Source organism: Prunus mume, linkage group LG5, assembly GCF_029339155.1.
Source record: "Prunus mume cultivar Tortuosa linkage group LG5, ASM2933915v1, whole genome shotgun sequence".
NCBI classification, from domain to species: domain Eukaryota; kingdom Viridiplantae; phylum Streptophyta; class Magnoliopsida; order Rosales; family Rosaceae; genus Prunus; species Prunus mume.
In genome coordinates this window covers 22,488,189-22,504,328 of record NC_142702.1, presented here as the reverse complement: position 1 = coordinate 22,504,328, position 16,140 = coordinate 22,488,189, and the positions used below count along the sequence as shown (strand labels likewise).

General features: G+C 34.7%; 1 protein-coding gene across 2 annotated transcripts; it reads right to left on the bottom strand.

Annotated features, from left to right (window-relative positions):
* Window positions 1–81: 81 nt before the first annotated feature.
* Window positions 82–5,201, bottom strand: LOC103332244 (cyclic nucleotide-gated ion channel 1-like). 2 transcript variants are annotated; one of them, XM_089052497.1, is made up of 9 exons: window positions 4,819–5,201; window positions 4,307–4,434; window positions 3,584–4,157; window positions 2,543–2,752; window positions 2,150–2,451; window positions 1,913–2,024; window positions 1,411–1,647; window positions 940–1,327; window positions 82–676 (listed from the first exon to the last, which is right to left on the bottom strand). In XM_089052497.1, the coding sequence occupies exons 2-9, from the start codon at window positions 4,333–4,335 to the stop codon at window positions 363–365; spliced, it is 2,166 nt and encodes a 721-aa protein (XP_088908623.1). In that variant the 5' UTR covers window positions 4,336–4,434; window positions 4,819–5,201; the 3' UTR covers window positions 82–362. The 2 variants fall into 2 exon arrangements, with proteins under 2 accessions (XP_088908623.1, XP_088908624.1); XM_089052498.1 differs by having other exon boundaries at window positions 4,307–4,390.
* Between the last annotated feature and the right edge of the window lie 10,939 nt (window positions 5,202–16,140).

The following is a 16,140-nucleotide window of genomic DNA, read 5'->3' as shown; positions in this document are numbered from 1 at the left end:
TAAGGGAGCTGAGCTTGCATCTGATCGAGTTGAATGACTGACTTCAGCAGCAAAGAGATGTTTTTGACTTGAAGGGAATGATTGGCAGAAAATTTCCGCTTTATTCCATGTTATAAAATGATATATTTTTTATACATAGAAAACCATCCGCTGTGAATGTCATATCACACATGAAGGTTGTATGGCTCATAAAACAAATGAACTCTCAATGGATCGAAAAGGAGAAATGAAGAAAAAAGCTAAGTTAGATACAGGAGGAAGTTCACCAAGTTACCAATATATTACTATACACAGAAACCTCCAAGGATAAACTTGTATCTGGAAAGCAAAACTAGACGCTATCACTTCATAACAATGTACTACTAGTCATGATGATCTGCGGTAAAATCAGGCTCGGTGGGCTTCTGGGGCAGCAGTGGCAGCAATGTCGGTGAAGGTCTAGTGTCGCACTTACCATTTTGTCGCAAGTTTCGTAGTGCATGGGCTGCAAACTTTGATGCATATACAGTGGCAAGTAGGCTTGGTGAGCTTCCAGCTTCTCTTGTCAAAGCATCTTGCAGCCTGTCTTCTGCTTCACGTAAAGACTTCTCAAGCTTTCTCTTGCAGTGCCTGCGCCAAGCTGCTTGTATGAAACAGGCTGACCATGTCCTCCACTGCAGGGAGTAAAACCTGAAAAGTAGACATTATGGCATGAGAAACTACATACTGAAATCAAAACAATCAAGAAGAATGGTAATTGCATTCCAAATATAATGCTTTGCTTTTGCATAACATAGTTGCATACTTGAAGAGAAAGCAATGTTATGACATATTTTGCTTAAAAATCAAATGAAGGTGGAAATATGAATCTTTCTGTAACTTTTCTCCTTTGTTTCATTTCATATTAGTAGTCCATGATGAAAAAGGAAAAAGCATGGTTATTTGAGCCTTGCCTGAAAGTGTGCTGGAGCTGCTTGCTGTGTAGGCGCCGAAACTGGGAGGCAACAAACTTCAAATCATCAGCCATGAGAGCAAAGGCTTCAACTTCTGTTTTAGCTTCCACTGTCCTAGTTGAGATGGGAAGATTGGTGGAGGAGTTTGGATCCAAGGCCCATGTAAGAAGCTCTTCTCCACAAAAGTCACCAGCCTTAAGATCAGCAGTGTTGAAGAAGCCAGTTCTTCCACCATTGGTAGTCATAGTTGCTAAATATCCACGCATGATAAATAGCATCTCATCAACTGGATCGCCTTCTCGAGTGATAACACTCTTGTCTGTGTAAAGAACTGGCTTGAGACGATCGCACAGTGCGTCCATCAGTTGTTCATCCATTTTCTCAAATATTGGCACCTGAGATAATTAAGTGAGCTGATGAACACAACTGCTAATAGTTGGAGAGAAAATGATGCATAATTATTAGTGAAAGCACTCACTCTATTGAGAAGAGCCAAGCAAAGATGGCGCTTTATGTCCTTCCGCAGGTCTTTGGGAAGGTTACGAACTAGAGTTTCTTCCTCAACACCTCTTGTTTCTTGCCATTTATACTGATCATAGCATCTAATCCTTTCCCTCAAGTTCTCGGGGAGCATTCGGTGTGACATCCACTGTTCTGCATCTCGCCTTTTCACTCTCATTTCTTCAACTCTCACAGTTGTGGACTGCAGAAATTTCTATAACATCACAAGAAACAAGGTTAGAATGTTAGGCTTTAGCTCATTCAGTCCAAGAAGAAAGTACATCAACTAAGAACACTGCTAGCGCTAAGAGATTTGATTTAAGACTGATATCGATGTGTTAATTTCATGTGCTCAATCCGTAGTCTAATTTTTGGCCAGGATGCTATGCATAGAACAAAGCTGCGTACATCTTTAGTGTTACCCCATAATGCTTACAACATATATAGGTTATCAAGAAAATCACGGCATCAAATATTACCTGCATATTGCCAATGAGCAATGAAAATAGCACCAATCCAAAGATAGATATGAACACGGCAAAGACTATCTCCCAAACAAAAGTGCTTGTTTTAAGGTTTTGACCAAAAGAACTGCAAAACCAGTACAGGTTAAAAACGGCTACATGTATGTACATGAAACCTTAAGAAAATTTTAACTGCTAAACTCAGCATGCTAACTGATGAAGAATAAATATAAAAAGTTTATGATTACAAACCTAAGGTTGCGCAGACCCCACCAGAAGCAGTATAAAAATTTCTTTGGAAAATCTCCGGTCTCTAGCACACCAGACTGCAGAGCATCAGTAAATATTCCAAAGTTGAACACCGTTGAATTTTTTATTTGATCAGGGCCAATAAAAGGGCAAGAACCATTTAACTTCTCAATCAAGCTAGAGTCAGCTTTATACTTAGGATCACAGTACAGGACTTTCTTACAAAAATCATTCCCGTGAAACTGATTACGCCAGCAGCTATACTCTTGTTCCACGGAGAACAAGTACCAAAAGGCTCCAACTACCTGGTATGACACATTCCTTATCAGATCAGAAATCCCACATAATTTCTTGGAGATTGTTGAGGATTCAAAAACTATCAAATCAAAGACTTACGTGACTGGCTAGCATGTAGAGCAAAAGATTGTAAGCAGCTCCAGCCCATGCTGTTTCAGTCAGGAAGCCTGAAGTTCTTGTTACTTCTTTGTATAATGGATAGATCCGCCAAAGCCTTGGCCCATATTGGGCAACAATTACAATCAGCAACAAGTCCTTTGTGACATGGGGAACTGGACGTGATATTGGAATTCTAAAAAAAACAACCATCTGAACAAATTAAGCAGAAAAAAATCGTCGGTATTGTGAATTATGGACATAAGCTACAACCAGAGATATGGTTAATAAAATCACTCTGTTCTAATAATAAAACCATGTAAAAACTTTAAAAACCTTTCAGATATTAAACAAAGAATTCAGTTTTCTGCAATTGATAATGATTGGACATTCTGTAAAAAGCCCGCAAATTCAACCTCCTGGCTATACACACAATTACACACATTGTGTCGAGGACATAAGATTAGGACCCCAACTTCTAGTTTGTTCCACTCAAGGTGGTGTTTTTTCTTTAGTTGTTTGGGTGTAAAAGAACCAAAGGAAAGGTATTGAAGTGGAATGCATATCACTAGAAAGCATATTCTGAGTTCTACCAAGGATACAAGGAGACAGGTTGGGAAGAAGCCTATTCTTATTTTGTATTAGCATAAAACATGAATTTCATAATAGCATATTTGATTGAAAGAACGTTTTCTGAGAATATTTTTATCAATATAACTCAAGCAAATAAAAAAAGGGGGAGTCTGACAAGCAAAAGAAAAGTTAAAAGAATACAAATTTATAAATAAATCCAATCCTAGACATGTATTTATAAAAAAACCCAAACACTATTTAAACATAGAAACACACCCAAAATCAACCCCAAAGTCAACTTTTTGGGTGTGTTTATAAATGGGTTTTGAGTGTGTGTAATGATGGGTTTTGGGTGTGTTTATATGTTTAAATAGTGCTTGGGTTTTTTTATAATTTCAACCCCCATTTTGGGTGTTTTAGTAATGTCATCAACCTAAATCTTTCTCATGAAATAAAGGGAAGGGCAGCCACCTGTGGCAGAGGAAAAATAGCTAGAATGTCAATGATGAAGTATGAGGACAAGTATCTTTTTGCAATGGCCACAGGATCGTCAATTAGCTCACCCCTTCCGAATACTCGAGAAGAGGGGGCAATAAAACCAGTGCGAAACTGAAAGATGATATGAAGTATGTGAAAGACATCGGTGAAGGAACGAAGAACACAGGTAATGATCTGCAACTTTTGGTCCCAATCCACGACCATATGTTCCCCATCAACCACTGCAGTATAAAGAAACAACGGGTCCAAGGACACAGCTATAACACAGGTGATCACAAATATCTTGTTCCAGTTCTGAAGAAATGACCCCTGAGGGTCAAGAATTTTCCTCCTAGAGCCTGACTCCCTTGCTGACCAGTTACCTACAGAAGTGGAACCTAGTGGTTTTTTCAAGCTTCTAATCCGATCAGAACCCCTCTCTAATCCTCTCCGGAGACCCCTAAGAACTGCATTCACAGATGGTCTAGCTCTTCTTGGATTTAGTCCATGACCAGTGGAAGCTTCGTGCTCAGAGCTTACAGATCGATCCGAATGCCAATCTTCAAACCTGGATAAAACAACAAACGTAACACAAAGTCACATGAATTTGTAACATCACAGAGGTGCACAAACAATTGTATAAAATAAGATTCAGATACAAAAAGTAACACCAACAACATTGGACTTTATTGGTACTCAAGACTTGAACAAACTAACCTTACAAACTTATGCCCCACGGAAGTCATATTTTGGTATCCGGATTTGGTTCTTTTACTGCTTGAAAGAGCTGATATCCAGGCCCTGGAAGAACCCAACTCTTATATTGAAATTTTCTTCACTAGAAACTAGAAGAGGTACACAATGATAGACTTAATCAGAAGAGCATTAGTGATTAAAACAACAGCTCTCAATGAAAGTTTCAATATGAAAAGCCAGTCAATGTTTCGATACTTGAAACAAAATAATTATGCAGTGATCATATTCTTCTAGGGATAGTATTACTGTAAAATATCATTGTAAACGCATTGACTGAAAAGACTGAACCAAAGATAGAAAATTACCAAAATAGGAGAAAGACAATGATGAACATAGCAATTGAAAATAAGTCATAAATCATTCTAAATAGCATCAAACATGAAAATAGAAACAATCACCCCTTACACAAGTTAACTTTCTTTTTGGTTGCTGAGATAAACAAAAACTCAACAGTTATGTGCTTTATGTTGTACCTTATATTCCTACAGCATGAAAAGCTGAAAACCCACGTCAAAAAAAGCAAGACTGCTGCATCAAATCAAACCCAACTGGATGAAGTTTCTTTCATTTATCAGATTCTTGACTTTTTCTTTTCTTATCCCATCTTTTCTCAGGCCTCAAACAGAAACCCAAAACCAGAGAGAACCTGAAGAAATTAGAGCAACAACAAGATGAAGAGCTTGTAGAGAAATTTCGTTCTGACAATCAAGAGATGTTTCGCAGAGAGAATCTATAAATGGCAGTTAATATTGTGTGAGTTTCAAAGAGAGAGATATAATAAATAGGGAGGGAAACAGGGTACAAAAGGACACCACAGACACAGTCCACGCTTGAGAAGAGTCTCAAGTCAAGCCCAACGAAACTCCAGAGAAATTCATGATGGTTAAGCTATTTTATTTTCCATGATTTTACTATATAATATATACTGGTGGCCCTGTGTCTGTGGGCCATATTTCTGGGGCCCACCAACTACCATGTTGAACATTTGACTATGATATTTTAATTAATAGTAGCCTAAATGTGGAAATCACATAAATTAAGGTTAAAATTAATTTTTTATTATTATTCATTTATAGAGTTTTTCTATTTAAACCTTATACTTCTTTTTGTTCACCCAATATTCTAAGTTCATCCTAATTTCTAATTCAAATTTTCACAATTTCTAAGAAAATCCCACTGTCTTCTCAAATTACCCCTAAATACACACCCAACAGAAAAAGAAAAAAAAAACTCATCAATCTTACACCCCACATCCCGCTATCTTGCTCCTCACTACTCTAAGTTTTCCTCAACCTCATATTACTTAAAGAGATAAAAACACGGTTATCAAATGTGTAGCATCATTGAGAATGAACTAGGAGGTTTTGTGAAGAGAAGATGAGAGTGTACTAGGTTTTTTAGATTGAAAGATGAGTAATCTAGTAATAGGGTGTAAAAGAGTTTGTGTTTTTTTAAAACTTAATATGAAGAGTGATGGGGTGTGTGTATAGATGTACTAGGGTTAAGTATTAAGTTGGATGACTTTTTTTTATCTTTTTACACAATAATAAAATTTTAAAACTTAATAATTTAACTATTGAAGTGAAAAAAAAAAATTGTGGGTTTTAAATAAAAAAACTCTTTTTGTATCATATGTCACAGTCTACTTTGGTTGCACCAAGATTTTATGTTTTGAAATGTCAACCTATACTTGAACCGAGTGATGCATTCGAGTTCCAAAGCTGAGTTGAACTGTCACCTAACTCGTCCAACTCATTAAGATTTGCACCCTTTTGTTAGTAAATACTACATTTGCACCATTTTTTTTTATATATTATTATAGTAAATGCTGGATTTGATGTTCTTCAACCTTAATTAATTAAGGGAAATGTTAGCAATATTCTCTCTAACATTCTCTTTTGCACTCTCTTTCTTCTTGTCATGACACGTGTCACTTTATTTACACATAAAACAATGTCATTAATATCAAATAAACTAGTTTTTGTTTTCCAAATTTACCCTTATTAAATGAAATAGTTAATTAAATATATTGACTTCCCTAATTTCTTCAATTTAAAAAATATTCTCTTTCAATCACACTCTCAATCCTCTCTCTATCCTTTGCCCACAACCCTTCTTCTACCTCCCCACTTCTCCCCAAAACAAACACTAATACCCAGCAATGACCCATGACCAATACCCAAACAAGCATATGAAAGAAACCCACTTCCTCTCCCCCTCATTACCACCAAACAACATCTCCCTCATCCCTAACCAACAAACCCCCACAGTCCAAAAGATTCCCCCCACCTTCCCACCTCCTTCTCTTTCTCTGTTGTTTGTAATTGAACAATTATTTTATTTCTCAAATCTCACCACCAAACCACTATTTTCTATTTTTATTTGGTTTTGTTTATAAAAAAAAAGTGTTTGAACTTTCATGATTTGGCTAGCATTCCCCATTAATTAAAGCGACAGTTTTTGTTAGTAGAAAATGACCTCCCATCTGCATGTACACTGACGATTGACACTTTTCCAAGAACAACAATAATTGGTTTTGTGTTTCACCCAAGGAGGGACCCTTTTGCTCAATAATCCATCCATCCACAATCCCATCGTTTTCTGTTGCATTTATGAATTCTTCTCTTCCATCAAAGTCTCACAATCTAAACTTTATTAGATGATTTGAGCTCAATGTTTCACCTATTTACTTTGAAGGTAATCGAGAAATTGTTACGAAAAGGAATATTCAACTTACTCTACATGCAATGCACCACATGTCATCTCCATCTCTTATTTTTATTTTTATTTTTTCATTCATTAATTTTCTCATAGTGAAATTCACTAAATGAGATTTTCACGTCATGTTTGATAGAAAAAAGCATCATAAATGGTAGCTCAAATCGTTATAGAAAGTTCAAAACTATCACTTGATTACTTAAGAAAAGGAAGGATTAAGAGAAAATTGTTACATATTCTGAGGTACTTGGAGCATCCACAATAGGCTCCGTAAACAACATTCTTAGACAAATTTTAGGGAGGAATCGTAAAAATGCAACTCTAACCACACTCCCTATTCACCTCCTAAAATAGGGAGTCCTCTAGGAGCTCATAAATCTGAGGACAGAAAAAGGACTCCTAGTGACTCCCTATAATTTAATGCTGCTTTATTTAATGAGTATTTCAAATCTTTATTTAATGTTAACTATTTTTATTTTATTTTTTAATAGAGATGGACCAATCAAAAAAGAGTTATAGCATTTATGACTCTCCAAATTAGGGAGTATGGTTGGAGTTAATTTTTTTTTAGAGAGCTCCTAAAATAGTTTTCTTATATTCTTAGCCAAATTTTAGCTAAGAAATGGAGAGCATCATTGTGGATGCTCTTATAAAATTTAAGACTTTCATCCGTTTTACCCTTTGAATTATGACCCTTGCAAAAATTAACTCTCTGAACTAAAAAAGCTGTCAACTTAGCACCTGAATTAATTAAAATTGCCAATTTAGCCATTGCCGTTAATTTTTTCGAATTTCATCCATTTTCCGTCCAAAAAAATCATGTGTGACGTGTCATTCACGTTACTTACTATTTTATTTTAGGGTCCTTCAATAATATACCCAAAATAGGGGTTGAAATTATAAAAAAAAAAACTCACATGGAATGTACTTTAGAAACACACCCAAAATTCATTTACTACATAAGAAATTAGTGTTGAAGTTCCAATAAATTACATGACTGTCATTGATCAACTTAAAAGAAGCCCAACAAAAAAAACTTAAATAGCGCCCAAAACAAGCCCAGCCCAATTTTATAAAAAAAAACCCAAACAATTCATTACAAACAAAATGTCTTGAAAACCGTAACTTTATTAACGTGTCATATTGATTAATGATTGTAATGTTCCACACCTTTATTGTCATGTTGATTCATGGCTGTAATGTTCCAGTCTAGGGTAATAACAATGCTAGTTTTTAATGACATCTTATTTCTAATGCATGTCTACCCATGTAATGTTCCAGTCTAGGGTAATAATACTATTAGTTTCCTATGATATCATATTTCTAATTCATATTTACTCATGTAATGTTCCAGTTTAAGGTAATAACACTGCTAGTTTTCTATGACATCCTATTTCTAATGCATGTCTACCCATGTAATGTTCCAGTATATGGTAATAACACTGCTATTTTGTAATGTTCTAGTCTATGGTAATAACATTGCTAGTTTACTGTCATGTTGATTAATGGCTATAATGTTCTAATCTAAGGTAATAACACTGCTAGTTTATTGTCATGTTGATTAATGGTTGTAATGTTATAGTCTAGGGTAATAACACTGCTAGTTTCATATGACATCCTATTTCTAATGCATGTCTATCCCGTGTAATGTTCCAGTCTAGGGTAATAACACTACTAGTTTCCTATGATATCCTATTTCTAAGGTAATAACACTACTAATTTCCTATGACATCATATTTCTAATGCATGTCTACCAATGTAATGTTCCAGTCTAGGGTAATAACACTGCTAATTTCCTATGATATCCTATTACTAATACATATATACCCCTATAATGTTCCAGTCTAAGGTAATAACATTGCTAGTTTACTGTCATGTTGATTAATGTTTGTCTTGTTACTATTTCTAATACATGTCCACCAAAGAAAAGAAGAAAGAACAAACTGGAGCAACTCAAAACAAGCCGAGCCCATATTGTTAATACTATTATGTCATAAAATGACATTGTTAATACTCTGTCATAGAAGTACATTGTTAAACAAAAATGAGATCCATAACTGAAATAGTAACAATGGATAAATCAATTATCAAAGCTTAAAATACATTTCGGAAATCAACTAAAATCTGAAGAGAAATACATAATTGAAGCAAAAGATCAAAAATCTCAAGTCCAAACCAAACAACGACAACGACAATAAAGATGATAATGATGATGACAACAATGACGTGGTGAAAGAGGAGTAGAGCTTGAAGATGATGAGTAGAGCTAAGAGCATCTGATCGAGGTTCGTTCAAGGTTCCAAATAATCCGAAGAAAAAAAAAATCAATATAAGCACGATTTTAGAACAAGAAATTGAAGGTGAAATATTGAAAATTATAGATGAGAGATGAAGAATATAGCTGGACCTGAGATTGAGCTTCAATGGAAGCTCCTCTTGCTCCAACATCGATAAAACACCAGCAAGAAAGAAGAAAATAAAATCTGATTTGGTTTTTTGGCAGATTTGGTTTTTTTGGCAGATCTAGACAGACCTGGGTAGATTTGATTTTTCTCTCTCTAATCCATAGTACAAGGGCAATATAGGTATTTTACACACACACAAAAACTAAAAAATAGCTATTCAATTTTTAAAAAATTGACAGCTGCGATTTTTGGGTTTTTTTTGGGTGTGTTTATAGTTTTTAAATGGTATAGGATTTCTTTATAAGACTATCTCTAAGATTGGGTATATAACTAAATTGTATTTATTTTATTTGTTATTATAAAAAATAAACTAAAATAGTTACAAAATAGAAGGGAAAAAAAAAAAACTCTTTCTCCCCATCTCCTTTTCTCTCCTCCCCATCTCTTCCCCTCCCCTGTCTCTCACTCTCTTTCTCTCTCTCAAAGGAATGTTGAGACAGACAGAAAACAAACAAGAAGAATTGCTCAAGTAAACAATAGGTATCAGACCTTAGAGTATCTCCAACCGATGTGTCAAAGCTGATGTGGAATGAAGGCTAGAGGTTGATATGTTATTTTTGACATCCCAAAAGCAAGATGTCAAATGAATATTTTATTATTTTTAAAAGATAGTTGGCTTTTACTTTCATTTATTTATTTTTCTTTATCCTAAATGATTTGACTGTTACAATAATTATTTATTTGACATATCAGGTAGAATGTAAAACTGTGTAAATGTGACATCTTATATAGCTTTACACTCCACCCGATTATTATTTTATTACATTTTAGTGTTGATTCATTTTTAATTAATAAGAAAATAAAAGAAAAAATAATAAAATATTCATTTGACATCTTGCTTTTGGGATGTCAAAAATAACATCTCAACCTTTAGCCTTCATTCCACATCAGTTTTGACACATCGATTGGAGTGATGTGAGATGTTAATTATAGCTGTTAAGTGTCTATGTGACACGTTTGACATATCGTTTGGAGATGCTCTTAGATACCAGTGCATTGACCCTAAAAAATTGCCAACTATGCAAGAAAAATATGGAATCAGTCTTACTTGCTCAATTGATAATTTGAGTGGGAGTAATTATGCGTGGTTCAAGCTCCAATTCAGCCTCAACACCTGTTGAAAGAGAAATAATGACTGGCTTGAAGAGTTGGAGCTCGAAGAAGGTGATGATCGTTCCTCGAAGTCGCTGGCCCGATTAAGGCGTCGATTATGTTGTTGAGTTATTGGCTGAGGAGGCCAGGGATGGCAGCAACGGAGGTGGGGGGCTATTGGATGGTTGAGTTGTGGCAGGGGGAAGAGGGCTGGGATGGGTGGGTGGATGAGGAAGACGTGGGTTGTTGTTTTTTTTTTTTTTTTACCATTATAAATAACGTTATTTTATTATTATTTTTCCTTTTCGTTTTATGTATTGACTATTATTTTATTCAAATTGATAAATTTATCCTTATTGCTAACGGAAAAATAGATGAAATTTCGAAAAATCTAACAGCAAATGTTAAATTGACCAATTTAATTAATTCGGGTGTTAAATTGATTGACTTTTTTTGATTGGGTCCTATTTCCGAAGAGTGCACGGCAATGGACTCTAAAATTTATATAGTGATCCCACCAGCGCTTTCCCAACCCAAAAAAAAGGGAACCTTCTTTCCATCAACTTATAAAAGTAATCAAAACACAGTAGGAATTTAATACTATATATTCAAAGACTTCATTTTCCGTATGTGAACATGTCATGGCTGTCCACAAAACATACGTAATAAGCTTCATTACCAAATAAATTAGTAGAAACGAGAAAATTCAGGATGTCTGTGTCCCCCAACAAAGAAGTATCAAAATTGAGCTTGACAAACTCTGGAACTGGGAAGAGCAATATTGGAAGCAACGCTCAAGAATATCTTGGCTCAAGTCTGGCGATGCCAACTCAAAAAAATTTCACATTTCAACCATTCAAAGGAGACAAAGAAATCGTGTAGTTAAGATTCAAAATGCTAGGGGGGAGTGGCTTGTTGGTGAGAAAGCAGTCAAGAATGAATTCTTTCATTTCTTTCGTGACTTATTCACTACTTCTGGGCCTCGAGATTGGTCTGAAATTCTCAGTAAAGTGGACTCCACCATCACCATAGAGATGAATGCCACACTTCTTGCCCCTTTCACGGAAGAGGAGATTAAATTAGCTACGCACCAACTTGGAGCTGACAAGGCACCTGGCCCTGACGGCTTCCCAGGAATGTTCTACAAATTCTTCTGGGATATTGTCAAACCCATTGTCTGTGGCACCACTAGTGATCTTCAATTTGGTCGATGCCGTTTGGAAGCCCTTAATAAGACGTTCATTGCTCTGATTCCTAAAGTCCAAGCGCCAGTGAGCACTAATCAGTTTAGGCCAATTGGCCTATGCAACAACTCTTACAAGATTTTGGCTAAAGTCATTGCAAATAGACTGAAATCAATTCTCCCAGACATCATTTCTGAAAACCAGAATGCCTTTGTGCCAGAGAGGCAAATCCAAGACAATATTCTCATGGCACATGAGACATTTCATTATTTGAAATTAAAGAATTCAGGGGGTGTACGTGAGGCGGGTTTAAAGATCGACATGAACAAGGCTTATGATCGGATTGAGTGGGATTTTCTAGAGGCTGTAATGATGAAAATGGTCTTTGCTAGAGTTTGGATCAACCTCATCATGAACTGCATTTCTACGGTTTCCTTTGCAATTATTATCAATGGCCAACCGGGTAAATTCTTCAAACCGACTCGTGGCCTAAGGCAAGGGGTGTTAACATCTGATGGTTTGCCTTGTCCACCTCTTGTTGCATCTGCAATTTAGTTTTAATTCCTATTAGTAGTTAGTTTGCTGGGTAGGGACTGTTTGTTCTAGGTTCCGGTGGAATCTAGCTATGTCTAACCTTGCTTTTGGTAGTTTGTTTCATGTGTTCTGTTGGCTCTTTGTGGCTTTTGCCTTCTATCTGTATTTCTATTCCCTGTTTTAGGATCTTTTGGAATACAACATGAATTTCAGACCAAAATAAATAAATAAATTAGTAGAAATTGTCTTGTGTGTGGGTTTGCTTTAATTAATCAAAAGGCAGTCTTTCTAGATTGAGAACTAGTCAATTTTAACAATTTAAGAAGACACTTCCGCTGTCCACAAGTTTTTTGGTTAAAGATAACGAAGAACTACGCTTTCTCGATTGGGAGAAAAAAGAAAAATACAACAATGCTTTAATATTAAAATTAGGACCAAGGGGTTTGCACCTTAATATAAATATGTTATTTGTTAATCTCAGTTTGTGTTGAAATTTGCACACAAAAAAATAATCACGCGCTATGAGTGTTGAAAACAATTTAATAATTCGGCAAAGTTTCACCCATCATGCATGGCACACGAATTCAGTTGGCTGTTAAAATATATATATATATATATATATCTATCTGAAAATGCCTGGTCTTTTCCCTTGGATTCAAAGTGAGTCCTTCATCTTCCAACATCACTTGTATCAAAATATTGGTTTTCCGTTATGCAAACCATGCAGGAGAGTCTAACGCTTAAGCTGTTTGAAATAGTGATAAACTGAAAAAAACCAAACAAACAAACAAAACAAAAAACAAAAGGTACCATAAGGCTAATTTAATTTCTCCAATTCACGAATTATAAAACCAGCCAAAGCACGTTAAGTTATTTTATTTTCCATGATTTTACTATATAATATATACTGGTGGCCCTGTGGCCGTGGGCCATATTTCTGGGGCCCACAAACTACCATGTTGAACATTTGACTATGATATTTTAATTAATAGTAGCCTAAATGTGGAAATCACATAAATGAAGGTTAAAATTGGTTTTTTATTAATTGAGTTTTTCTATTTAAACCTCGTACTTTCCTTTGTTAACTCAATATTCTAAGTTTACCTTAATTTCTAAATCAAATTTTCACAATTTCTAAGACCCCACTGTCTTATCAAATTACCCATAAATACACACTTAACAGAAAAAGAAAAAAAAAAAACTCATCAATCTCACACCCCACATCCCGCTATCTTGCCCTTCACTACTCTAAGTTTACTTCAACCTCATGTTATTTAAAGAGATAAAAACAAGGTTATCAAATATGTAGCAACATTGAGAATGAACTATGAGGTTTTGTGAAGAGAAGATGAGAGTATATTAGGTTTTTTGAATTAAAAGATGAGTAATCTGATAATAGGGTGTAGAGGAGTTTGTGTTTTTCTAAAACTTAATATGAAGAGTGATGGGGTGTGTGTATAGATGTACTAGGGTAAGTATTAAGTTAGATGACTTTTTTTATCTTTTTACACAATAATAAAACTTAAGAGCTTAATTATTTAAATATTGAAGTGAACAAAAAAAAGTGTGAAATTTAAATAAAAAAAACTCTTTTTGTATCATATGTCAGAGTCTACTTTGGTTGCACCAAGATTTTATGTTTTAACATTTTTCGACTTTGGGGAAGAAAAAAAAAAGCCCAGCTATATAGGAGTAGTTAAAAGACTTGGTCAAATCAAGTGACATATTTACATATAAAAATTTCCCCATAAGATGACCTATATTTTAATTTTGAAATGTCAACCTATACTTGAACCGAGTGATGCTTTCGAGTTCTAAAGCTGAGTTGAACTGTCACCTAACACGTCCAACTCGCTAAGATTTGCACCCTTTTCTTAGGCACCATTTTTTTTGGGGTAAATACTGGATTTGATGTTCTTCAGCCTTAATTAATTAAATCAACATTTTTTGTTAGTGGCATTTAAATAAAATTATTCATTTTAAAAAATAAAATAAAAAATTGTAGAAAAATGACCTCCCATCTACATGTACACTAACGATGCTAGCATTCCCCCTACTTTCTTCCCCTCCGTGAATGGGAGTCTTGTGGGATTTACATGAGGTGGTAGGGATGACTATATTTTAATCAATAACATTACGTCACATCGATTGATGACATTGTTAGGAACCTTCATCATTGCTGAGCTGGATTAGTGATGAGCTGGCATAGTCAGTTTGTTTAGAATATTGTACTGTTTCAATAATTCAATAAATAATACTTGTTACTCTGTGTAATTCTAGGGTTGTGGTTGAAATGGGTTTAATACACATAATCATATGTGACAACTGTTAAAAGTCTTATATAGTTCTGCTAGTAACTTTCTCTCCAAGGAGGGGCCTTATATCTGATTAGGTAGTTGGTAAGGCAAAGCTAACTAAGGCAATTAGGAAGATCAACCACACTAACTGAGACACAACTCATACTCCTACCAAAGGCAGTAGTGGGAAATTCTCCACAATGGGAGAAAGCCCGACAGAGCAATGCCGCGTGGAGGTAGAAGAGGCAATGAAAGCATCGACTTTCTTTGTGCTAGCAGCCGCAGTAAAACAGAGGATTCAAGCATTATTTGTATGATCAAGCTTAAAGCTGTAGGTGGCTAATATAGTCTACTTGTTGCTAAAGTTATTTGCAAATTGACACATTATCTACCACATGATGTGGTATAGTCCTCTAGTATTTCTCCAATGAGTTTTAACACCCACACACACGTTCCCCCAACCAAAAAAGAAGCCATTCATTGGTATTGAAGTCTTCCTCTAGTCTTCATTGATTGATTAATAAAGTCTTCCTCTAGTCTTCATTGATTGATTGGTAAAGTATTCCTCTAGTCTTCATTGATTTCTTGGTAAAAGCCTTTCTCAAAGTCTTATAAACACCCACTTTTGTCCCACTCCTCAGAACAAAGAAGGAGTACATGTATTTTACTTTTTCATTTATGAGCACATGTATATCCTTTTCTGATAGGTCTACTTTAGAATTTTCTTCGTCATTTAATATGAAAATTACATAAAGAAAGAGCGAAAATTTCATACATTATTTCATTGACTAATCTGTCTTCCTCTAGAATTTTCTGAGTAATTTAATATGAAAATTACAAAAAGAAAAAGCATAAATTCCATACATTATTTCATTGACTAATCTGTCTTCCTCTAAAATTTTCTTCGTCTTTTAATATGAAAATTACATAAAAAAAAATAGCGGAAATTCCATACATTATTTAATTGACTAATCTATCTTCCTCTAGAATTTTCTTCGTCATTTAATATGAAAATTACATAAAGATAGAATGAAAATTCTATACATTATTACATTGACTAATTTGTCTTCCTTTTTGTTTGTTCCCCCACTACAACTCATACACATCAACAAGTTTAGACATAATAGAAAATTGACAGACCAGTTAAGGAAAGGCAGTGTGCATGTGAAGAAGTGAGAAATGTAAAAATTTCCACATGAGAAAGAACTAATTGTTAGCATTTTCAAACCATTAATTCGGTAAGTCTGATTATTGAATTTTTTTTTTAAACCATTAATTAGGTAAGTCTTATTTGTTGGAGTCTTTCAAAAAAGGAAAAAAAAACTAATGTTTTTTCTTATTTAATTTTTAACAAGGTGATAAGAAAGTTGTAATAATAAATTTAAGGAAACATTAAAATCAATACAAAAAATAAGGGCAAATTTGGAAACAAATGTTATCTTATTTGATGCATTAATTACATTGTTTTAAGTGTAAGGAAAGTGAAACATGTCATGAGAAAAATG